General features: G+C 39.7%; 2 protein-coding genes across 5 annotated transcripts in view; one reads left to right on the top strand and one right to left on the bottom strand.

The window, feature by feature from the left end:
• Window positions 1–12,972, top strand: part of LOC135095063 (ras GTPase-activating-like protein IQGAP3) — a 30,763-nt gene extending 17,791 nt beyond the window's left edge. For all 4 annotated transcript variants that reach the window (XM_063995742.1, XM_063995732.1, XM_063995752.1 and 1 more), the window contains 19 exons: window positions 111–254; window positions 635–730; window positions 991–1,146; window positions 2,375–2,539; window positions 2,749–2,862; window positions 3,517–3,642; window positions 4,290–4,516; window positions 4,684–4,813; window positions 5,240–5,334; window positions 5,465–5,690; window positions 6,282–6,444; window positions 6,556–6,737; window positions 6,947–7,082; window positions 7,554–7,671; window positions 8,235–8,429; window positions 9,379–9,535; window positions 9,850–9,974; window positions 10,192–10,420; window positions 10,754–12,972. In XM_063995742.1, coding sequence (XP_063851812.1) covers window positions 111–254; window positions 635–730; window positions 991–1,146; window positions 2,375–2,539; window positions 2,749–2,862; window positions 3,517–3,642; window positions 4,290–4,516; window positions 4,684–4,813; window positions 5,240–5,334; window positions 5,465–5,690; window positions 6,282–6,444; window positions 6,556–6,737; window positions 6,947–7,082; window positions 7,554–7,671; window positions 8,235–8,429; window positions 9,379–9,535; window positions 9,850–9,974; window positions 10,192–10,420; window positions 10,754–10,873 — 2,904 coding nt within the window. In that variant the 3' untranslated portion in view covers window positions 10,874–12,972. The remainder of the gene's footprint in view (window positions 1–110; window positions 255–634; window positions 731–990; window positions 1,147–2,374; window positions 2,540–2,748; window positions 2,863–3,516; window positions 3,643–4,289; window positions 4,517–4,683; window positions 4,814–5,239; window positions 5,335–5,464; window positions 5,691–6,281; window positions 6,445–6,555; window positions 6,738–6,946; window positions 7,083–7,553; window positions 7,672–8,234; window positions 8,430–9,378; window positions 9,536–9,849; window positions 9,975–10,191; window positions 10,421–10,753) is intronic.
• On the bottom strand, window positions 11,773–22,660 carry LOC135095087 (lipase 3-like). Its single transcript, XM_063995789.1, has 10 exons — window positions 22,340–22,660; window positions 21,891–22,086; window positions 21,148–21,262; window positions 20,051–20,201; window positions 17,100–17,192; window positions 16,396–16,554; window positions 15,657–15,741; window positions 15,400–15,542; window positions 14,353–14,441; window positions 11,773–13,795 (listed from the first exon to the last, which is right to left on the bottom strand). Exons 1-10 carry the CDS (start codon window positions 22,472–22,474, stop codon window positions 13,735–13,737), a joined length of 1,227 nt encoding a protein of 408 aa, XP_063851859.1. The 5' UTR covers window positions 22,475–22,660; the 3' UTR covers window positions 11,773–13,734.
• Between the last annotated feature and the right edge of the window lie 1,495 nt (window positions 22,661–24,155).

Genomic DNA, 24,155 nt, shown 5'->3' with positions numbered 1-24,155 from the left:
AATTATTCGTCTGTTTCTTATATACCTGCCTTACAGAAAAGTGTGGCATGCAGTAGTTTATATCCACCACTTCTCTCACTGAGTGCAGAACCCTTCCTTCTTCCATGCAGGTGTACCTTGATCTGCATCATGGTGACTACCAGTGGGAGCAGCCAAAGGAAGTTGCAAGTCCCAAGAAGAGCTGCTTTGTGACACTGGGTGACTTGGAGGAGGCAGTGTCCAAGGCAGCACACCAGGAGGCTCACAGCAAACAGGTAAACCTGACACTCCTTAATGGAGTTTGTAATTCACAGCATTCTTGATTCTAATATTCATGTTTTTTTACTTTAATCAATTCTTTATTTATGTATTTATCACTATCGTAAATAAATCTCATATAAGTGAATTATTAAACTCAGATGAATATGAAGTGGAAACCAGTGATTATTATTTATTTATTTATTTATTTATTTATTTATTTATTTATCACTATTGTGTATACATCATCATGTAAGTGAATTATTAAACTGTGATGAACATGAAGTGGAAACCAGTGTTGTTTATGGCATTGTAAACCACAGTACTGTAATTGAAAGTTATTGTTCGTTTTATTCCCACAATGAATAATGTCACATACGGTGTTGTGCCTGACCAGTTGGACCACTTGGTGGTGAGGCTGCAGGCGAGGGCGCGGGGTTGGCTCACCAGACGCAGGCTGTACAGGAGGCAGAAGGCTGCAGTTACCATCCAGGTATAGAAGAGCATCTCCTAATGCTTGCTAGACGGTCTCACTTCTTCATACTTCTGCTTGTCTCAGTTTTCTTTGATCAGTAACCTTGAACACTTGTACATTGATCAAGCAATAGTTTATCTGTATTCCATTTATCATATTGGTCCTCTTCTCTGTATAATTTTGAGTCCAAGAATGTATTATTTGTTTTAAAAATAATATTTGCTCACAAAAAAAATAAAAAGCATGCTTGGGTGTGCTAATAGCTTCCTTTACCTCAGGCATGGTGGAAAATGGTCCAGGCTCGACGCACATACACACACTACCGCCAGGCTCTGAGGCTGAGTGAGCCCTATGTGATAAAGCTGCAAAGGGCAGTGAAAGCTTGGCTCCACCGCAGGAGACTGAGGCGCCTCCACACCCACTTCTGCAACCATGTGAGTGTACTACACTGCTCTGGTGCCCACATCATCTGTGTGCTTGAGACAAGGCTGATATTTTGCAGTCATTGTGGTGCTTATGCTACTGCAAAAGTACAATAATTTTTGAGAGAGAGAGAGAGAGAGAGACTCTAGTCTCTCTCTCTCTCTCTCTCTCTCTCTCTCTCTCTCTCTCTCTCTCTCTCTCTCTCTCTCTCTCTCTCTCTCTCTCTCTCTCTCTCTCTCTCTCTCTCTCTCTCTCTTCTCTCTCTCTCTCTCTCTCTCTCTCTCTCTCTCTCTCTCTCTCTCTCTCTCTCTCTCTCTCTCTCTCTCTCTCTCAAGCCTATTAACATCCCTCATTTGAAGTGTGATGAATGATAAATAATGTCTTCCAGTGAAATGTGAGCATAATCTGCGTGACATTGAATCAGTGTTTATCATCACATGCTTTTATTGGTAACAGATATAATGGTATGTTGTGTACTATCTACCTGTCTGTCTATTTTTGATGCCTTGACCTTTTCTGGGGATTCCCCTCAAGGACATAAAAATGTCTATCTTTTCCTGTTCATGCATCTTAAAATTGTATGGTCAGAGCCTCACTGGTGACGTTTTCCCTCCAATACTCATAAACTGTTTAACCATTGTAATATTCTTTCACATTAAAACACTCATGTGTTATTATGTCCATGTGTATAGTTATTTCCTTGGTTTATTTATTTATTTATTTATTTTATTTATTTATTTTTTTTTTTCTATTGCCATTGTTCTCCTGCACATACATCTTTGAAATATTACAACTTACTTTACATGTTTGATATCAGTTTTATGACTACAACTGAACCACATTTTTTAAATGTCATAGCTAATCTTGTCTATTTTTATTCATATTCTCTCATTGGGATGGCCACGGCAGAAGTCTCCACCTATGCTTGTCAGTTTCTGAAAAAGGCTGAGTAAAATACTAATTTCTCCCACTCCTAGCCCCCTCATTCTGTCCTCTTTTTTTTTTTTTTGTCACCTCTGATGACATGCAAGGAATACAGTGGCAGTATTCTTAGCCCCTGCCACAGAGATTAGCCCTTTCCACTGGAGGCTGACAGAGCTAAGAGTATGAGTGACATGTGTGAGAGTGTGTGATCCCTTGCCAGGACCCCAAAGTGTGGGATTGTTGGCCTTCTATATAGATAATTAGGGTAAGGGCTTTCATGCCATCACTGCAGCCATGTTCTTGTGGTGTCACCAGGTGAACCAAGTGATCATCATCCAGCGTGCCTGGAGAGCCCACAAGGCCAGGCTGGACCTCCGCTCCATCACCCACCAGGAGAATCCACCTATGCCAGTCATCCGCAAGTTCATCCACCTTCTTGATGTTTCTCCGGGTGATTTGGATGAAGAATTCCGGTTGCAGGTACTGTTGAGTTTGATAATGTATTCTTCATCCTCACCATTTGCTTAGTGGTGTTGATAGATCTGGACATAGTGTTCACCACACAAATACACAGTAACCAGCATAGGCATTCTAATGAAGTAGTCATGTGTACACTGATGTCTCTTGCAGGGAACCTCCTCCAGGTAGTGGCCTCAATAATTCACTATATTCATTCTTTTATTTTCCAGCGGATCAAGAGTGACATGGTGAAGACAATCCGTCACACCCACCAGCTGGAGAGGGATGTGGATGAGCTGGATGTTAAGATTGGTCTTCTAGTACACAATCGCATCACTCTGCAGGTGACTCACAACTCCCTGGTCTGATACACGACTGATGTTTAGCCCACTTGTAAATTTACCTGTAAGGGCATGCAGTATGGGCAGGTTTTTGGCCATAGGAACTGAGATTTGTGAAGAAGCCAGAAGTTGTATATAGAGTCCTTCAATTTATGACAGTCTCAACTTCCACTGTTTCATAGTTATGTTGTTGGCAGTGCTTGTTCCTGTATGTTCCCCCTTTATTGATTTATACTATTATTTTGTATTTGTCATATGTCCTCTTTTTAGTAGGCACAGTAGTTATGTTTTTATGTCCTAGATTATGACTTTATAGTGCTATAGTATCAGCATAGGTGAGTAACATAAGGTAGGTGATTATTAGACTGCTTCCAACCTACACCAAATATCGGTTTTCAACATGGCATAGGAACACAACTCTTGTAACTCGAGGATCCCCTGTATCTGTTCATCATTCTTTTGCTTTCACTCTTCTTTTTCGTACAGGTGGCCAAGGTGTTTCTCTAGCTCCACTCCACAACTCATGTACCTCTCCCATGCTAAACAAGGCAGATCTTGTATTTATATTTTTGTTATTCCCATTTCTTTTTCTAGGTTCTTAGACAGTCTGTTAGAAGCTGCTGGTGAATTAATGACAGCTATGCCATTGTGTTTCAGGATGTTCTCCCAGCTGACAAGGAAAACATGAACCCAAATGTTCCAGATGCCAAACCAAAGAAAAGCAAGAAAAATTCCAAAGATACACTGAAATATGGCTCAGTCAGGTCTCAGAAAGGACTAAAGGTGTGTGTGTGTGTGTGTGTGTGTGTGTGTGTGTGTGTGTGTGTGTGTGTGTGTGTGTGTGTGTGTGTGTGTGTGTGTGTGTGTGTGTGTGTGTGTGTGTGTGTGTCCATTTTTTGCTCTGCATGTTGAAGAGTATTTCTCTAATAATCTCAGTTTTCACTTCTTCATCTGCATCCTTGGTAACATTACACATCATTGAACATTATATACTTTCCTATATATTTTGAGGCTTTCACCCTATCCTTTACTTCCTCACACTATTTTTAAATTCTTACATTCCATTTAGTAACTTTAATGCATTCAGAATACCTGTAACACATTGCTCATTGCCTCCCAGTCAATTTTATCAAATTTTTTTTTCTTGATTTTTAAATAGAATATAATGTCATTTTTCTTTTTTTCAATTTTTTCCCCAAGAATCTTAGTCTTCAGATTGTAAATCTAATCTAGGTGCCACTTCCTCATTAAAAAGACAGTCATTTATCTTAACAAATTTTATCATTTGCACTACCTTTTTAATTAGAATTCTACTGTGTACCTTGACTGGTATATTCAACAAACTGATTTTCCTGATCATTAAAATTTTGAAAATATTTCATGTAACTACTTGCAGGTTTTTTTTAATACTTTTTTATTCTTCTCTACAGGCCCTGAACAAGGAGTCCAGAGAAAAGCTGCTTGGCTACCAGCACCTCTTCTACCTGCTGCAGACACAGCCCCACTACTTAGCTACCCTCATCTTTGCCATACCACCAGGCAAGACCACCAAATTCATTGAAAATGTCATTTTTACTCTCTACAATTATGGTGCAAATGACCGGGACAACTTTCTCCTCCTGAAGTTACTCAAGACAGCACTGGAAGAAGAGATCAGGTTAAGAGTCATGTACTTTGTACAGTTTTATCATTATCTTTAATATCACCACACACCTACATGCATCCTGAAAATTGAATAAAAATGCATCTTAGCTTCTTGACTTCTGAAGTTAATTTATGCATAATAATATAACAAGAGAACTTATGGTCCTGTATGTGATGCAGGTGTAAGGTGCTACGTCTGAGTGACATCGTATCAGGCAACCCCTTGGTGGTTAAGATGATCGTGTCCTTCAACCGGAGAGGTGCTGGGCAGGTCTCCCTGAGAGATATGCTTGGACCTCTCATACGTAAGGTGAGTTGTGAATGTAGGCCTCTGTAAATCCTCCAGTCATTTGTCATATATTGCAATTCATTTAGATATTGTTTTAGATATTCCTTTAATAGTACCAGATGATTCCATTTGTCTTACACGGTTTCTCACATGGTAATGGTACTTAGCAGGTTGTAATTGATATCAAAGGTAAGAAGTAATGTGAATTGGCTGTGACTTTTTTGTGGTTTGGTACAGGCTTCAGTAGGCTCGCTCTCGCTCTCTCTCTCTCTCTCTCTCTCTCTCTCTCTCTCTCTCTCTCTCTCTCTCTCTCTCTCTCTCTCTCTCTCTCTCCTCTCCTCTCCTCTCCTCTGCTCTGCTCTGCTCTGCTCTGCTCTGCTCTTCTCTCCTCTCTCAGGTTCATAGTTTGGTATTTACTGATATAAAATTATTTTCCTTTGATTGCAGGTTCTCACTAACAGCAACATGCAAATCAATACAAATCCAGTTGAAATTTACAAGACTTGGGTCAATCAGCTGGAGATGAACTCGGGACAGACCAGGTAAGGTGTAGAGACAGGCTGAAGTGGAGTAATGGTGATTAATTATGTAAGGATGAGCATTAACTGATACAATTTAGGACCCCCTAGAAACCTTGAAGAAAACCCTCAAATATGTCCTGCTTCTCCACAGCGGTCTGCCTTACTCCGTCAACCAGGAGCAGGCCTTACAGTATCCTGAGGTGCAAAAGAGGCTGATCCTGGCAATCACCACTCTAAAAGAAGTCACACAGGCTTTCTGTGACCAGATCACGTCCAGCAGGGACCTGATTCCTTATGCCATGCTGTACATGGCACGGGTGATGCGCTGTGCCCTGCAGAGAAGGTTTCCACACATCCCTGAGAAGGAGATACTCAAGGTAAGGCTGATTGTTTTGGAATGTTGTGTGAGTGAGGGTTTTTTATATATAATTATGTTGTTATTATAATTATTTATTTGATTATTTTATTTTATTTCATTTTAATTTGTATTTTCATTTTATCTAGTTTTGTTGTTTTATTGCTTGTTTTTTACTTTACATTTTATTTATTTATTTATTTTATTTATTTATTTATTTACTTATTTATTTATTTATTTATTTATTTATTTATTTATTTATTTATTTATTTCTCTCATCCCTTTAGAGGCTGATGTGTAGGTACCATATGAGTGGGATAATAGTTTTTCAGGTTTAAAACAAATCCCCACCTGAGTATTGGTGCCATTAATACTTTGATGGTATTGCAACCTCACACCTTTGATAAAATCTCTGTGGTTGTGATGCTGCCACTGCATATCACATTAGAATTACAAAACTTGGAGAATATAATTAATTTATGTGTGTGAGAGGATGTAGTGCTTTGTCTGGCCTACCCATGTGCCAGACTGGTATATAGTTAGATAATTATATTTTGATAAAAAATTAAATTCAAACTAATTTATGTAATCCTTCACTTCTGTCACATTTCAGGTGGTGGGCAACTTGGTGTACTACCGCTACATTAACTCGGCCATTGTGGCACCTGATGCCTTTGACATTGTGACTGTCTCTCCCGATGAAAAGCTGAACAACAATCAGAGGCGCAATCTTGCTAGCATTGCCAAAATTCTACAGTTTGCTGCTTCAAAGAAGGGTGTGTATCCACAATGGGATCATGGACTTTATGACATGGCTTGACATCTGTAATAAGTATCATTGACAACAGATCTGAAAGAAAATGACTCTCATCCCTCCTTCTCTACAGGCTTTGGGGATGAGGCATCCCATCTCAAGTGCCTCAACCCCTTCATTGTGGAGTGCCATGAGAAGTTCAAAGATTTCTTCCGGCGGTGCTGTGAAGTGGAGGAGCCTGAGGTGGTGTACAATGTAACCCAGTACTCTGAGGCAACACTCATCGTCAAGCCTACCATCTACATCACTGTGCAGGTGAATTGCTGGCTTAAGATGTGTTCAATTTATATTTTTGTTCATTGCAGAAATTTGTGATTATGTTTTCTCTTTGTATTGTCAAATTATCTTTTTGGTGCTTGCATTCTCAGTTTTTACCACCAATTATCCATGTTTTTTTTAGCAAACACTAGCAAGATCTGCATCTCAAGAAAGACAAGTTAATGGAGTCTTATGCTGTTTTTCAGGAAATTTGTGAGACACACCAGTTGCTGCTGGACTACAAAGAAATTCTGGCACCAGACAATGGGGACTCCCTCCACCAGGTGCTGGCCGAGCTGGGGGAGCGGCCGTCTGTGCAGACACTGATAGGGGAGGCCATTGGTGAGTCCTGAGGCATCCCACTGCTCAGTGCTCATGTACAAAGACCCAGGCTTTTCAAAACTGCCATTTTATATTGTATAGCTGTTTTCCCTATTCCTTTCATAACACTACCTCTGAAACTGTATGTCTGAATTAATTTCTCATATGATTGCATTGTACCTATAGTCTTAGAATATACTTTTAATGGAGGCTGCTTTATTATGACCATTAGAGCTTATGTATGCCATTATTGTGATGCTTATGAAATTTTCAAATAAGATTAATTGAAAAGAGAATAACTTAGCAAAAATGTTTGATGCTAGTAGTAGTTGTCCTCTTAATTTAGCCTCAACACTTCAGTTGGAGAAGACTGATTATGTGTGGTCAGTGAGAATCATTAATATTCATGTCTGATGCTAAGCTTTCTAAGTATAGGTGCTTAGTCCCTTGTGCTAATGTCTATATCAAAGTGGAGCTTCTTCAAACTTGCAGAGTCTGGCACAGGAACACAGGGGAGGATGGAGGTGTGTTTGGCCCTCACCAGTAAATTTGACATGAGCCAGACTGCTGAGGACAAGGACCCCAAGGATGGCAACAAGCTCTTCAACAGGTACAAGGCATTGATTTGTGGCTCAAATTGCTCTCAATTTAGTTTGGTTTGGTTTGGGTAAATATTGGCTCCGTTGCATCCCTTATGGTTAGATTATGCCTTTATAATTCTTGTCTGGTGTTTCCAATGATATTTATTTATTTGTTTTATTTTTTCATTGATGCACACGTTTGTACAGCATCTTACCATTTGTTAGTATGCATTTTACTTCATGTTACTGTTAACCCACACCTATTTTATTGGTTCTGTAGTGCAGTAATTAGCATACTCATCCAGTCAAATGTTTATTGTGGTGATTGCCACAGAGTCTGTTCAATTGTTCATCATCTGCTGGTAGTTGATTGACAGTTGAATAACACATGAAAACCAAAATTAATCAAAATCATACTAAAGCAGTCAAGATCATCAGAAGATGTAGATAATCTCATGAATAACATGAAGATGGAATTAAGACAATAGTAAAAAGAAAAATGGAAGATTTTTTTTTAGGGGAGAGGCATTTTATTGGTATTTCAGGCAGGTCATTTCATATAGTATAAATTCCTTCCATGTTGTGTCGCCAGGACCAAACAGCTGCTGGTGGATGTCATACGCTGTGTGGAAGGGAATGTCATTGGGGAGTTGGTGGCTGGTCCAACACGTAGCCCTGATGAGGAGAAGTACCGGGCCATTGTACTGACGAGGGCACAGCAGGAGCACCAGGCTAAGCTGAACCACACAGCACTCAATCGCTCTCCATCTTTCCTCGCTGAGACTAGGTAAGTCAATTTTTAATCTTCCGGAGCCATGGCAAAAAAAACTTGAGCAGTAAGGAAACCATGTAATAATCATAATCCAGAAAGCAGTAAACAGATGTGCAGCACAACTTTCCATCAGAACCATGGAGAAAATGCAATCAAGGATTCCAGATCTTTTACACCCTGAATCTTTACCAGCTTTAGATAATTATTGATAGAGCTGAAAACATCATACTAGGAAGAGAAAAGACTGTTTCTTGTATCATGTTGGATTCAGTTGTAAATTCATGATAATTCTTGCAATATAGTTGTAATATCAAAACACATCAGTGACCTTTGCATGTACTTTTTACTGATAACACTCAAAATGTTGCAATTAAATAATTCGAAGATGAATCTATGTTACCATGTTTCTTAGGTATCATCTCCATTGTGATGTTAGCCTGCAGATTGCAGGTTCACCCTCTTAGAGATTGTCATATTTTTTTTGTCACCATCAATAACTACTTTGTTCATAAGGTGTTTTAAAAGCATTCCTGACTGATTAACATTAATAGTCTAGTGCCTTCTTTCCTTGTTACCTCTCTTGAAAGATTAATCATTAGATAAACTTGGCAAATTGGTATTGTGTATATGAACAGTGTCAAGTAGGGAATTTACTTTTTCCATATTGGCCAAAAACATTTAGACACTCATAAAGACTACCACTCATGTCACCTTCTTAACTGTTGACTCAAGTTGTGTGTGTGTGTGTGCGTGTGCATGCATGCATGCGTGCTTACGTGTTTTCATGTGCAGGGTCATGTACGTGTATGCTTGAGCTCATTGCCAACCTCCTTCTCATGTTAAGAATATGGATATGTTCACATTTAGTTACCTTTTGCAACATGCAAAAAGACACTCATGCACTGTAGAATCCTATCCAAGGTTATTAGGAATACTCATAAGAATACATTTGTGCCACTGACAGAGTGAGTCTGCATGAAGTGAAGACTCGGCTGAGTCACAACCTGCGGCGCCTGGAGAACCAGGGGCTGGCCTCACGTGCTGACAATTATCAGAGCCTCCTGAACGCCATTGCTGCAAACATTGTGAACCAGCGCCAACACCGGATATCCAGGAAGATGGTAGGTGGCCTGCCTTTGTTTTGCTTGTCACAAGAGCTACTTCTGTTGTTGTGAATATCATTATTATTTCTTTTATTATTTTATTCATCTCCATTTGTGTAATAAGAATAACATCTCAGGGGAGTTAGCCCCATGCTGTATGCATCCACTGTTGTATTACCTGCAAACATTAAACAGCAGTTGACTTGCCTCCAATTTTCAATCTGTTATTGTTTACTCTGTGCATGTGTCTCTGCTTCATGAATTACTGACCAGTGTAGAAGACCTGTTGTATGTGAAGAAGCATGCTTGATGTTCAGCTATTGCCCTGACAGGAACTCCAGAGGTTACTGATGACATCCAACCAACTGGAAGAAAAAGAGACATTCTACAAGGATCAGCTGCAGTCCTACCAGACCTACCTCAAGACCTGCCTTTCAAACATTGCTGCAAGGAACAAGTAAGTGTCCAGTACATTGTTTTACTTTAATTGATTAGGTTGATTTATTTATATGCCCTTTAGCATTTATATCATACATCACTTTATTGTAGAAAAGAGTAGGAGGATATTTTAATATTCATATTTTCATGCAAAAACTTTACTAGCTGAACTCTAGTGTGTGGTATAGATTAACTATAAGGTAGCTCAGCCGAAAACAATAAATGCTCTCTCTTAGAAATGTGCATCAGAACCTGCATGGAAGCAAGAACCGCAACAAGCAGGCCTTGAGGTACACTGCTGCCAGACTCATGGAGAAAGGTGTACTGCTGGAGGTGGAGGACCTACCTGAAAGTCAGCAGAAGAACCTCCTGTTTGAAATTACTCCGCTGGCCACCACAGGAGTGTTCCACATCCAGGCCAAGCTGATGGGTGTCACAATGGAGAATGTGGAGATTGACATTCAGGTGAGGGAAGTGTTTATTACTGTTACAAAGAATATGAATCAATAGATCCTTCAGGCAAGTTGTGCAAGAATCGTCGGTGAAGGTGCAAGTGGTTACTTAACTACAGGGAGTACTGTTGATGTCTTTAATCTTACAATAAATTTTGCAGTCAGGTAGGTGTTCATCTTTATTGGTTCAGTTTTTTTTTATGAAACCTAATAGATTGGCCTTTAGATGTCAGGATATTCTGTAAGATGGGTTGTTTCCTGGTTGGTTTAATATATAATTTTAGACTATGTCACAATTTTTGTTATTATGAGATGACCAGGATGATATGTTTAAACTTTCTTTCAGGAACTGCTCCAGCTGCAGTATGAGGGCATGAGCGTGAAGAAGATGTTTTCCAAGGTGAAGGTGAATGTAAATTTATTACTGCATCTCCTTAACACCAAGTTCTATTCCAAGAAGAAGTAAGGTGACTGCAACCACACATTAGGTTCCCAGGCAGCCTCACTTATGGGAGATTTTTTTCATGCCCTGAAGATTTCTTGTTTTCTGTTTATTTTCACCATTTGAATATCACTTCATATGTACATATTTCTTGACTTCTCCAACTGTTTTTTTGTTTATATATTTATCTGTGAATCATATTTTCTCTGCATGTACATTTACTTCTATATATTTCATCATTATTGCCTTCCAGCTTCTGTCGTAGTGCAAATTATGTTGCCAAGCAGAGCGACTTCTTTGTTGCTGATGCAATGAAAAGTTAACTTTAGTCATTTTGATTTGACGATAATATATTTAAATCTTTTTAGTCTTACCTCACATATACCAGTTACCTATTTGTTTTCATATGCTTGATTTTCTTGCACCTGATTTCCACACATTTAGTATAAGTTTAGTGTGGTAGGCTGTACTTCAGACACATAGTATTCGTAAACTTACTAACTACTCATATACACAGTGGTGCTATTATTTGTAGGATTAACTTTAAATGAATGTGGAGTTACTGGTTTGGAAGTTGCAGTTGTGGCTCCTAGGAATGTTGTCTTGTGCCATAATGCCAGGAGGAGCAAACATCAAGATTGAGGATGAAACTTTGCTGTCCATGAATTACCAAGTCTATGTATTGCATCTTTGTTAATCCCTTTACTACAATGGCACAAGTAGCTCTTCATCACCTGTATAGTCTTAAGGTGCAGCACTGGATGCACCCTGTACAATATTTGAGAGGTAGTCCATCTCACTCTGCCTCACAGACAAGCAACCTGATATTTGTGTGGCTCCATTTCAGTTCCATCATTCCAATCCTTTTGTTTAGTTGCCAGTCTGAAGATGGAAAGAAATGTACCATGGCAACTTTCTCCTATGGGATGTCAGACTGTGATCACTTCTGTCTGTCAGTCTCCCTTAGTTTCCCACACTTAACTGACTGCCATGTGCTAGCAGTTTGACACTTCTATTCATTGCCACATACATTGTCCACTTGTCTTAGTAAAGGGGTTCAACATTAAGTACTTTGTTTAAAAGTCACACTGCATTGAGATATTTGTTGCTGCAGAAACTGATACACTCTTGTATAGGATTGAAAAGTCTCACCTTGGATTTTTAATGGAGGATCAGTCTTGTATGATGAATTTCAAGTGTATGTACATCCATCTTGCTTATTTAGTAAAGGCTGGATTTTTTACTATTCTCATTGTTCTATGCTTTTCTTATTATGAGTCTCATCACATGTCGTTGTCTTTCTCATTAATTTCTGGACTATAGCAGAAATGTGGACTTCTTGCCTTTAAGGAAAAGTGAGTGGGGAGGAGTCCACTCTAGTGCTCTCTTTTCTTGGTCCCATTTTTTATGGTAGTCATATTTGATGTGATAAACCTTTCATTTGGCTCGACTCAATTGTGTTATCTTCCAGCACTTCATCAGACAAGATTGGTAGGATTAGGTAGTGTGAAAAGTAAGGACACTGCATCATGACAAGTTATGCTATCCTTTACAGTACTTAGTCTTTTACTGTTCTTGGAGGCATTATTAGCCATATCCAAATTACAGCTACATTCTTTTGTACCTGTTTGAAGTTTGAAGATGATAGTTTAGTGTTTCTTACAGAGCAAAGAAGTATCTCAGAATCCACATAGATTTTGGGAATACATATTTACATATTTAAGGTCTAATTCTTAAGTTGTAACTTGCAGAAACATCCATGTTGTGGAAATGAACTGGAACTCAATAACAGTAACATATTTTTAGCTTGTTTTCTACTTTTATATGAAGTATTTGATAGAAGACAGAAACTTATTGTGGCTGAGCTCTAGCAGGCTGAGTGAAGGTTTGGTGTCTGATTCTTTCACCAAAACTCAGTTTGTAAACATGATGAGAAGCACATTCTCTGGTTTTAGTTGTGTTTAATAGGTGTCACAAAGCATCTACACCATTGTATAATTGTTTAGCTCCTGATTTTTTAAATTTAATTTTTATGAAACAAAACTACTATTTACTCTATATTACTGGTATATATTTTAAGCATAATGTTTATGTACAACTGAATATTTATATAACTACAAAAATGTGAAATTATTATCCTCAAAAGCAGAGCGAATGGTTTCTCATTGCAAGCTTGGTTGAAGTGTCAAGGTGGACGCTTTCCCTGAGAGGGAATGGGAAATCACATAAAAGCGTGTCCTGCTTTCATACTTCCATGTATAGAAATGTGGAACTCAACATATCCTTTCTCGCCACCAAGTTTGATGGCCTCTGTATTCCCTGACTTCAATATATCTTGGTTTGCAGTGATAAAAACCACCCCTAATAATATCAACACAACGTTTAATGTTATATTCAAATACACTGCGTGGCTCATCTATACCAGGAAAACATCGATCTAAATAAGCAGTACGAGCAGTGGGTTGTCCGGCAGGACAGCCACACCATGACTGGCCTTGTGCTGGGTGTTCTTCGACTCGCCGCCTCATTGATTCATCTGCTTCATTTGCGTGTTTCTGACTTTTCCTCATACTGAAGTCTTCAATGCTATTTTCTGACTAGCAAGTTCCTTTTATTTATTCACCTTTGCCTTTTATTCCCAAACAGTGGATGAATAGCACTATACTATATACATATTATAACAATGTACTAGTGCAGTAGGTTACATGACATGACAAACACCATAGCTGCTTCACTGCTGTAAAGAACCACACTCATTTTTTTTTTTTTTTTTTTTTTTTTTTTTTTTTTTTTGCCGCAGCTACTGTCTTTGCATTAAAGTATCACGTATTAGCACAATCTAGGTACGCGTGAGGGAAGGGTGCTCAGGGCGTGGTGCATCTGGGTCAGTACTGGGCCAGCAGCTCTAACACGTAGCGGTGCACGTATTGCCTGGCGTGGACGGCCCTGCAAGACACCAGTAGGGAGGGTGAGTACAGGCGTGGGTGGTGATGCTACATTTCTATCCAGTGCACTGTGTTTGATCCGACCTGTGTAGTTTGAGTAAGAGAGAGAGAGAGGAAAAGGAAAAGTTCGATCATGACATCATTTCTTGTTTGTGAACGGTTAGTTTTCTCTTGGTAACTATTCCCGCTTTGAAAATTTGTAGTTCTTTTGTTGTTACTGGTGTCATATTATTATTATTATTATTATTATTATTATTATTATTATTATTATTATTATTATTGTTGCTGTTGTTGTTGTTGTTGTGGTGGTGGTGGTGGTGGGAGTGGAGGGGAATAATGAAATTACAGAGGACTAGGTTGTCAAGTTCCCTCTCCGTGCTCCTTAGCTATCCCTTACAATACGCTACGAATACGGGAGCAGTATTCTCTGTAAGGGGAACGACAGTCTGGTATAGAGGGACATCACCATCATCATCATCATCATTATACTAAGCACTTGATCCCGTTAACCTCTAGAAACCACAAACTTTCATCACACACACACACACATACACTTACCATACAAAGTCAGCGTGGTTAAAATCATGGAAGTCCACGCGGTGACTGAACACCACGTTGGGCAGCAGCTGCTGGAGCCTGGCCACGTCCTGGGGAGGGGGAAGGTGGGATGTGAAGTGAGATCCTTGAGTCTCGAGTGGGAATATCCGGCAGTTTAGAATCACATCGACGGAGTGAAAATTAACTTGGCAGCGTGCTTAAGAAATACAGGTTGTCTTGGTGATGGTTCGCACTAATTGCTAAACTGTTACAGCTTCTCAGACCTCTTTCGATGTTTCGTATGATAAACAACCAATTTTCAAGGATGGTTAAGCGATGGCGATCTTAAGGAGAGCGATTGTTGCAATCTTAGTTTACTGTGAATAATTGTAGATGAATTTATAGTTATCTAAATCAAGAAGCGTCCTGCACGTATTTCCAAAGAGTAACTCAATTTGTTAAATGATAACACGAACAATAAAAAGAAAAAAAGTGCTAGGTTGCTTTTTTTTCACACAATTTTAAATCACACTGTGGCATAACAGCAGTGAGTTGTTTTCTTCTATAAATTTCCAGTTCGCCATATTGCATGTTGCTGTAATGTACCCTTTGTGCTCCTTGTGGAAACACTGAACATATGACTAATCTTAAGGAGAGATAAATTAGCCATGAGAGACCTTCAGCGGGAGATCAAGCCTTTGAACAGGACAGCGGTAGGCCCCAATATCATACTCGTATTTGGGCCTTTGTACTCCCGGTCCTTGCATTATGAGATACAAGAAAGAAAGAACCGCAACACTCATAACTAAGTGAACACAATCAGCAGGTGCCACTATTTTAGCTCTACGTTTCACCATTCTGTAACATTTTAATGCGTTATCTTATTTCTTCCGCGCATCGTAATTACCCTTCTTGAAAATCCCCCGCAATGACCATCAGCCCTACACTGATATTTCCAGCAAAACTCGCAGTCATGAAGGTAAAGAAAAGTGAGAACCTCATGGATATGTAGACTAATAAGGGGTGAGAAACAGACGGATGAACAGACACACAAGCATTTGTAATTACCTCGGGGGCAGCCAGCCAGTCGTTGTCACTGTGGAAGAGGCCGACCGGCGTCGTCACCTTGGCCAGGTCGTAGTGTGGGGGTGTCTGCTGCCCGTAGTGGTTCAGGTTGCCCAAGAGACCGTAGTCATACTTTATGAAGTTACCTATAAAGCAGTTCATGGTCATATCAGCAATTTTATACCAAAGATGTTTACTGACGTGAGTTCACCAAGGCCCAGTAATTAACACACACACACACACACACACACAAACCTCACCAGAGAGCACCTCCTGTCCATAATGGTTCGCGGTGTGCACCGATGTACCAGCTGGTGTATGAGACACGATGGAGGTCATGTAATCCTGTGGGAGACATTGACGAGGGAGAGAGAGATAGACTTTTGAATTGATTAATGACGGAAATAGACAATGTTTTTTTTTATAATTCTTAACCATTGCGAGTACCATCATTTGCAACAGTGAAGACAAGCAACTGTTAATATGTTAGTCATTCCTTCAAAGCCCCCTGACGACCAGTGAGCTGCAAGGGGGAAGTTTGTGCAGACCCCCGTAGAGGAGCGAGTCAAAGAAAACGCACGAGGCAATATGAAGGAAGAAAGCGTGATAACTTACGGTGGAGCACTGACATTACTGCAATAGCTGTACCTGAGACGATCAAGTAAATGCATCAGGAAAGATTCTGAGCACTTCTTGTATCTATCTATCTATCTATCTATCAATCTATCTATCTATCTATCTTTATCTATCTATTTATCTATCTATCTATCTATCTATCTATCTATCTATCTATCTATCTATCTATCTATATATATATATATATATATATATATATATATATATATATATATATATATATATATATATATATATATATATATATGAAAGAAAAGACGTAAAAGTGAGACAAGATGAGTGAAATGAACAGGATTAACGAAAATAATAGCAAATTAAATCCGCGCGCTTCGATTCGCCGCCACCGCCGCGCAGCAACCTCACCTTATTGAGCTCTGATGTGTCAGGTCCAACGATGAGGAAGAATATGTTATAGCACACATCTACCAAAGGAATATCAGCATCGCAGAAGTTCTCGGCTAGGTAGTCCATCACTGTTGTGCCGGGGAGAAGCTCGCCCACGCCCAGCAGTGTGAGGACTGTCTGTGGGTGTGGCGCGGTCGTGGTCAATGGGCAAGCAAACTCCCAGTCTCCACTTCCACTGTGTTTAGTGTTTTAATTCAAGTTCTTGTCCTCAGATCTGGTGAAAATCTGAGTTGCCAGGTTTTGTAAGGAGATTGACAGAAGATTAGAATACTCAAGACTGAATGATATTATACTCTTAAATACGGGGGGAAGTAAGTACGAAATGTTAATTGACATTTTTGTATAAGTCTACGTATGCAGTCGGATCACGATTATTATTATATGTAAATTTTAAATTTACTAATCAATATATTTATTTATGATCTTGAATAATAAACTCATACGAATAAATAAAAAGAGCAAAAAAATTCATTTTGATTTTGTCTGAATGGTGGGGGTTAAGGTCTTCGCCAATGGAAGGTGTTGCACTGAACATTATTGCTGTAACTATTAAGAAATTATGAGGATGAAGACGGAAAACAATAATTTACAAGCAACAAAATTAGCAAGGATTAGGTACTTTTGCATTTATACACACACACACACACACACACTATACGTACATCAATATCGTTGCTGTAGGGCGCCAGTTCTCTGAGGGGGGACTTAATGTGATCCACGAAGGCGACCGGGGCGAGGGCAGCCATCACCCTCACCTTGGGAACACGGGGACACATCAGTGGTGTGTTTGCTTGCATTCAACTACTCATAATATAAAAAGCCTGATCTACACTCTTGTATCTCCGTATCTGTAATTATTCATCCTTTCGTTTAATTCAGCTTTCGCCTCTATCATCTCTTCTAGTCTTTCCACATATTTTTTATTTATTTTTTTTATTTATTTATTTTTTTTTTTTTTGTTCTTTTCATTATTCTTGTAATTCGTCTCTCTCTCTCTCTCTCTCTCTCTCTCTCTCTCTCTCTCTCTCTCTCTCTCTCTCTCTCTCTCTCTCTCTCTCTCTCTCTCTCTCTCTCTCCACACACACACACACACACACACACACACACACACACACACACACACACACACATACACACACACACACACACACACACACACACACACACACACACACACACACACACACACGCATACCGCCCATTAGTATTGTTGCCAGTACACAAGTTTGCTCACCTCGCTAAGATTCTGTTATAGTGAACCATAAGGTGGGTGACCGTGGACACGTTCCCCTCTCACTTTCCCTTTATTACCAGCTTCCCTTCTTCCCCTCCCTCCCTCACCGCCATTCTTCCAATACGCTTCTATCTTATCCCGTCCTAGAAAAAAAAAAACGTGATTATTATTTTTCCTTTACATTACTGTTTTTTTTTCATTTGTATCTCTTTACTTTTATCTATCTTTTCTATTTATTTTCCTCATTAAGACCGTAAAAAGAAAAAGGTCTTAGAAATCTGTGTAGCTTTAACTAGAATCTTTTGAAATCGTAGAGGTGCGGCGGAGAAGTCTTCAGAATGTGGGCTTTGCGATGGAAAGAGAAACGGTAAACAGTGGAAGTAAGCATGGCGTGGTACTCGACCTGCGCCAGTGGAAGAGAGCGTGGCGTGTTACTCGATCATTGCCTGTGACTATACGTTGGAGTTCATTATAAGCGTCCACCACCACCACCACCACCACCACCACCGCCTTGCCCGAGGATGACTGTCTTATAATGTACTGTTGTTCACGTCTCGTTTCTCAAGTAGTGTAAAAAAATAAATAAATGATATTGCGATCTCCGTTAAAGCGCAAGAAAATTTTGACAATATTGATGATTATGATGATTATGATGATGATGATGATGATGGTGATAGTAACTTTAATAATAATAAGAAGAAAGATGTTACCGGATATAATAAGTATGATTAAATGAATAAAACCTAGAGGTAAAATTCTCTCATAAGTAGGTAATATTCGTATGACAACATTTCCTTGTTTGAGCGTAAAAGAAAAAAAAAAATAGAGGAAGGGAAAAAACATATCCTCAACTTGAATCATGCCAAAGTCAATAAAAAGATAAAGGCAAACGAACAAGGAAAAAAAAAAAATCTGGCCAGACAGACAAAAAAAAAATTCCTTGATTTCTGATAATAGTTGTAACGCTTGCATATATCTTGGCTTATTATCATTATTATTGTTGCTGTTGTTGTTGTTGTTGTTGTTGTTGATGTTGTTGTTGCTGTTGTTGTTGTTGTTGTTGTTGTTGTTGTTGTTGTTGTTGTTGTTGTTGTTGTTTACTCTTATCTTCCACTTTTAACTTCAATATCTAGATTATTTACTGATTTTTTTTTTATATACCTCTTCATATAATTATTTTCTTGTTATTTCTTTACTTTCTTTTTTTTTCTTTAAACGCTTGAGTGGTCACCTCTGTTGCTAATAGGAAAAAAAATGATCTGTATGTCTCTGTCTCTGTTTCTGCTTATCAGTTCGTTTGTTTATCTGTATGTTTGTTTGTCTTACTGTCTGTCTCTCTCTCTCTCTCTCTCTCTCTCTCTCTCTCTCTCTCTCTCTCTCTCTCTCTCTCTCTCTCTCTCTCTCTCTCTCTCTCTCTCTCTCTCTCTCCACAAGAAGTCAATGTGATCGAAGTTTATGTCAGTTACCGTAATAATGAGTCTGCTATATACATGTGCAGCACTAACTCTTCTCTTCTACGTATAGATAAACACGCCTTGGCTCCCATTCACCACCAAACCAAGTCAACAAGACAAACACACACCCCGCACCCACTTGCCTCATCTAGTCTTTCCCAACAGCCCAACCACTGCCATGAATAAGTTCAAAGTAACGTAATTTCCTGTTTATTCTTGTCGTGTTCCCCATCAGGGTCACGTGAAGGGCGAGATAACGTGAACTGTTCTGACTCACTTCGAGATAGTTTACTATACTCGTTGGTATTTCCTGGATTATTTTTTTCCCCCCATTCCTTTGTAATTATTATTATTATCATATTTGTTCTTTAGGGTTAAAAAAGAAAGGAATCAAGCATGGTCTTTTTTTCCCACCTTTTTTTCAATTCTTGTTTTTTCTCTCTTACGTTCACTCTTCGTATTATTTTTTTCCTTCCCTTTTTTTTATTTTTGTCGCTGGAAATATAGTGACGCCATGGACTTCTATTTATTCTTTATATAATCTTAACGTATCCTCTACCATTATCTGACGCTGGGTTAGTTGTCAGGTAGAGTATAAATGTTTGTTGGTGTGATAATGCGCAGTGTGTGTAGCGAAGGTAGAGCCCCAGCGCAGGAAACGAAAGGAGAGATAAAAATAACCCATGTTCTTAAATGCTTGCTCCGGGATCTCGTTAGGACTATTTTCAAAGGCTACAGAAATGTTAGGTTAGGTTTTCATGGGTGCTTTTCATATTAGCAGAGTAGAATCCTTGTTAAACTATCGCTAGCATCATGAAAACTCCCTTGAGAACCCCATTAACTTCCACTATAACCTGTTCAATGCAGTCGAGATGGGACTGAAGCGTTTAAGAAATCGAACCAAAACAAAACATCAGAGCCTTACTTTCTCGTTGTACTCTGGCCTCTCACTCATCATAGCGAAGAAGATAGTGGTGCCCATGCTGTAGCCCACATAGTGTAGGTCAGCGGCGCCCGTCACCTCCAGGATGTAGTCGATGCTGGCTGGCAGATCATAGTAAGCCATCTCGTCCCAGCTGCAGAAGATCGGGCAATATTCTGAAACACTTCCACGCCGCACCTCCACTTCATGCATTAAAAAAGGCTCTGCTTGAACTTCCACAGATTTTAAGAGTTATTTTTATGGTTCTCGTGGTAGATTAACAAGACTTCTACTTTATTAACGGGGGGAAACACTCTAGAGAAATCGGCTAATCACCTTTATGGCCTTTGAAAATAGTCGTGGTGAGAGGGCATAGCGTTTCAAAATACAGGCCGTAGGTAGGAACTTGTGTGACGGTCATATCCTGCTGTACTTCTTGCTTGCGGCGGAAGTCAAGGGAAATGTGAATTGTTTAATCTTAATGGGGAGGGTGTAATTCTTTCAATCTTAATGGGGGTGGGTGTGAGTCTTTTAAGGTGGGAGTTTGGTTAGGGTGACTCTTCTGACCACTACTGTTGTCTTGGTAATTTGATATCTGCTACCACGGCTTATGCATCTCAAACAACAATAACAGCAACAACAGTGTGAGTAACTACGACCAACAAGTTACTACCAGAGATGGAACGACTGTCTTATTTTTTTTTTTTTTTTTTTCGAGTGATACTTGGTTGATAATTTTTATTAGTTTTGGGAAGGTATTTATTTACTCGCCGTCTCCTCCCCCCCCCAAAAAAAAATTATGCAACCGCGAATGCAAACGCGAATTCTGAAAACGTTGAGAATATTCGCACGTTCAAATACGAAAATGAATATTCTGTCCATATCTAGCTACTACTACTACTACTACTACTACTACTACCACTACTACTACTAGCAAGAATTAAGGAAGAAGAAGAAAGAATGTAAAAAAGAAATAAAGAAGGAAAGAAGAAAGAAAAGAAGAAAACGGAAAAGGACAACTGAACAAAATCTTGAATCAATACCAAGAATTCCTCCTTTTCCCTCCTTCATTCCCTCCCTCCTTCGTTTCCCCGGCATACCTGAAGCTCCAGAAGGCCTGTTGGTCGGGGGAGAGGTCCTGGTGGCGGCGACAGTAGGTGTTTCCCCGAGTGTTGCTGAGCCAGACGTCGTAACCCGCATCCGCAAGGAGGAAGGCTTCGTGGATGAAAGAATAGAGGGGAAATTTAATGTGTGTTCATGTCATAAGATGTGGGGCGCAGGTCACGATCACCCAAGGCTGTTAATGTGTCAAGGATGATATACGTGAGAGGAAATTGTTTGATACAGGCTTGAATCGATTTTTTATGAACATATGGAAAGGTGAAAGAAAACGTGGGAGTTTCCTTCATAATACACATATACGAGTATAAATATGCCTATGGCCTATATTCAGACTCGCTTTGCTCTCTCACCACGACTTTTTTTTTCTTTTTTTTTTTTTTAGGCCACAGAGATGATTAGCCGAGTCCTCAAGACTTCCTCCTTTTCATAATGTAAAAATTTTGTTGGTCTTTCACTAGAACCGTAAAAACACTTAAAAACCTGTATAACTTCAACTAGAGCCTTTCAGATGTTGTGGAGGTGCTGCGCTGAAGTGTTTCAGGATACTGGCCTTTATCGTGTGTGTGTGTGTGTGTGTGTGTGTCGCTACAATATTGCATCACTTGCTATTTTCCAGCTTTATTTCCTTGGTCAGTGCTCTTCTAAAACTGCTACCTATATCCCTCTCCCTCCTGTATCCCTGCTGCACTGTGCACTTCACTTGTTCTTTCGCACCACCCACCAAGCGCCTGGTCCGCGGTGTTCAGGACCCAGTCGGCGGAGGACCCCAGGATGCCGTGTTGCAGTAAGACGGGCAGGCGACCTTCCGAGGGCCCCGCAGCGCCATGAGGAATGCGGTGCAGCTCCAGCAGGTAGCCATCGCTGGTAGTCACGTGGTGTACCTCCGCTGGGTACCCCATCCCCTGGACGATTTCGGGCTGCGTGGGGGAGGGACAAGAGGGGGGAGTAGCATACAGATTGGGTTAAGAAAATCTGATATTCATCTTTTGTACAAACCCTCATCAAGCGTCACTGAGAGCATGCAAAAGAACATAAGAGAAGCTGCAACAAGCCAGTAAGCCCACACGTAGCAGCTCCTGTCTTTTTGCGCTCTTAAGTGGCTCGCGGTGATCAAGTGCTTGATTCATTTACTTATTTCAAGATGTGGAAGGGCAATGGCTGAGCACTGACCGTGGTGAGGTTGAATGTCCAGTGGGTATTCCGAGGGAGGTGTTGGTGGTGTCCCTGCCGCGGGGATGAAGACACAGGCGCACCGGTCATCACCACCACCATCATCACCACTACGGCATCCACCACAGCGTTCATCGTGCCTGCATCGAGGGAATAAGAATGACGAGTTAAATAGATACTATGGTTGGTACTTACTGCGTCTCTGAATTCCTAGTAGATTTTTTTTATATATCTTTTGTCGCACGCTTGGCTTTGATTCAAGGAGGTGTGCCTTTTAAGCCACGACCTAGTTTTTTTTATTTATTTATTTTATTTATTTATTTATTTATTTTTTTTTATTCTTATTTTTTTTTCTTTCACCATCTAATTGCCAGACAACTCTAGCCAGGTGAAGTGAGAGGTGTGGAGTGGCATGGTTCCGTCAGCCAGTGCACAGTCGCGTCGGCAACAATCGCCTCCCCAGTACTGTGGTCATACTTGTCGTGTGTATGTAGTACGAGGCACACTTGGCGTCACCGCTGCGGCACTCATGCAGACACCGCAGCCTCGTCTGGCTGAATAACCTCATGATATTCAGGAAATAAAGTCATGCGTCGAGGGTGTTGCGTTGATGTTTTGTGCTCAAACTTTGCGTCCAGCCTTTTTTTTTTTTTTTTTAAGATTTTACTTAATTTTGTTATTTGAATTAAGGTACTGATAAGTGAAGGAAGTGAGTGCGTTGTGATTTTTTACAAGTTTTCATGAAATGGTTACGGTCTTGTGTAAAGAAATTGCCACGAAGGTTTCTGATGTAGCTGACTGAGGGACTCCGCTTCCTTAACAAGTATTGCATTTTTTTAATATAATTTTCATTCCTTTTTCCACAACAACATTTCAAGAAAAATTCCCGCAGATACTCGCATAAAAAGATATATATATATATATATATATATATATATATATATATATATATATATATATATATATATATATATATATATATATATATATATATATATATATATATATATATATATATATATATATATATATATATATATATATATATATATATATATATATATATATATATATATATATATATATATATATATATATGAAAGAAAGCATGTCACACTTTTTGTACCTATAAGAATGAAACCAGACTACTTCATGAACATATTTTTCAAACCAGTTCTGCACTTGAGCTGCGGTGCTGACCGGCGACCCTCGTGACATACTCACCAGTGCAGGTGTTGCTAAGAGTGGGGAGCGGCGCGCTGCCCCGGTATTTATAGCGCCACAGGTGTTATGTATTGCCAGGCCAGGGCGTGTTGAGGGAGGCTGGGGTGGGATATGACATGTGCTGGTTTAGGTTTTGGAAATTTCACTGCAAAATGTGGATACGATAATGTTAGGTAAAAGTTGCTCTCTCTCTCTCTCTCTCTCTCTCTCTCTCTCTCTCTCTCTCTCTCTCTCTCTCTCTCTCTCTCTCTCTCTCTCTCTCTCTCTCTCTCTCTCTCTCTCTCTCTCTATCTATCTATCTATCTCTCTCTCTGCTCTTTACCCTCTAAAGAACTCCTGTCCTCTGGTCCGTCTCGCCGTGCACGCCGCTTCACAGCTGAAGTGAGAATAATGGCCACCACTAAGATGGGGAAGGTCATGGGCAAGGCTGTCTAGCCTTGGCCTAATATAATTGCAAGGACGCCGTGCTAAAATCACATTGACCCGTTTTCTGAGGGGTCATACATGACTGCTTTTAAGAGAATATAACTCTGGAATATACATAGATATATCAATTTCATCATCAACTAGGCAATTACATACAGACTCACTC

The sequence above is a fragment of the Scylla paramamosain genome, chromosome 3 (genome assembly GCF_035594125.1).
Source record: "Scylla paramamosain isolate STU-SP2022 chromosome 3, ASM3559412v1, whole genome shotgun sequence".
Classification (NCBI taxonomy): Eukaryota; Metazoa; Arthropoda; class Malacostraca; order Decapoda; family Portunidae; genus Scylla; species Scylla paramamosain.
Note: the sequence above shows the minus strand (reverse complement) of the source record. Positions and strands in the feature narration are given on the sequence as shown.

What these genes read in the sequence shown, in the direction of transcription:
- LOC135095087 (XM_063995789.1), bottom strand. Translation starts at nt 22,474, where the DNA reads ATGAACGCTGTGGTGGATGCCGTAGTGGTGATGATGGTGGTGGTGATG. An exon ending in CACCGCGGACCAGGCGCTTG is followed by an intron (nt 21,263 to 21,890) that starts GTGGGTGGTGCG and finishes TCATCCACGAAG; the next exon opens with CCTTCCTCCTTGCGGATGCG. An exon ending in TGGACAGGAGGTGCTCTCTG is followed by an intron (nt 15,543 to 15,656) that starts GTGAGGTTTGTG and finishes ACTGCTTTATAG; the next exon opens with GTAACTTCATAAAGTATGAC.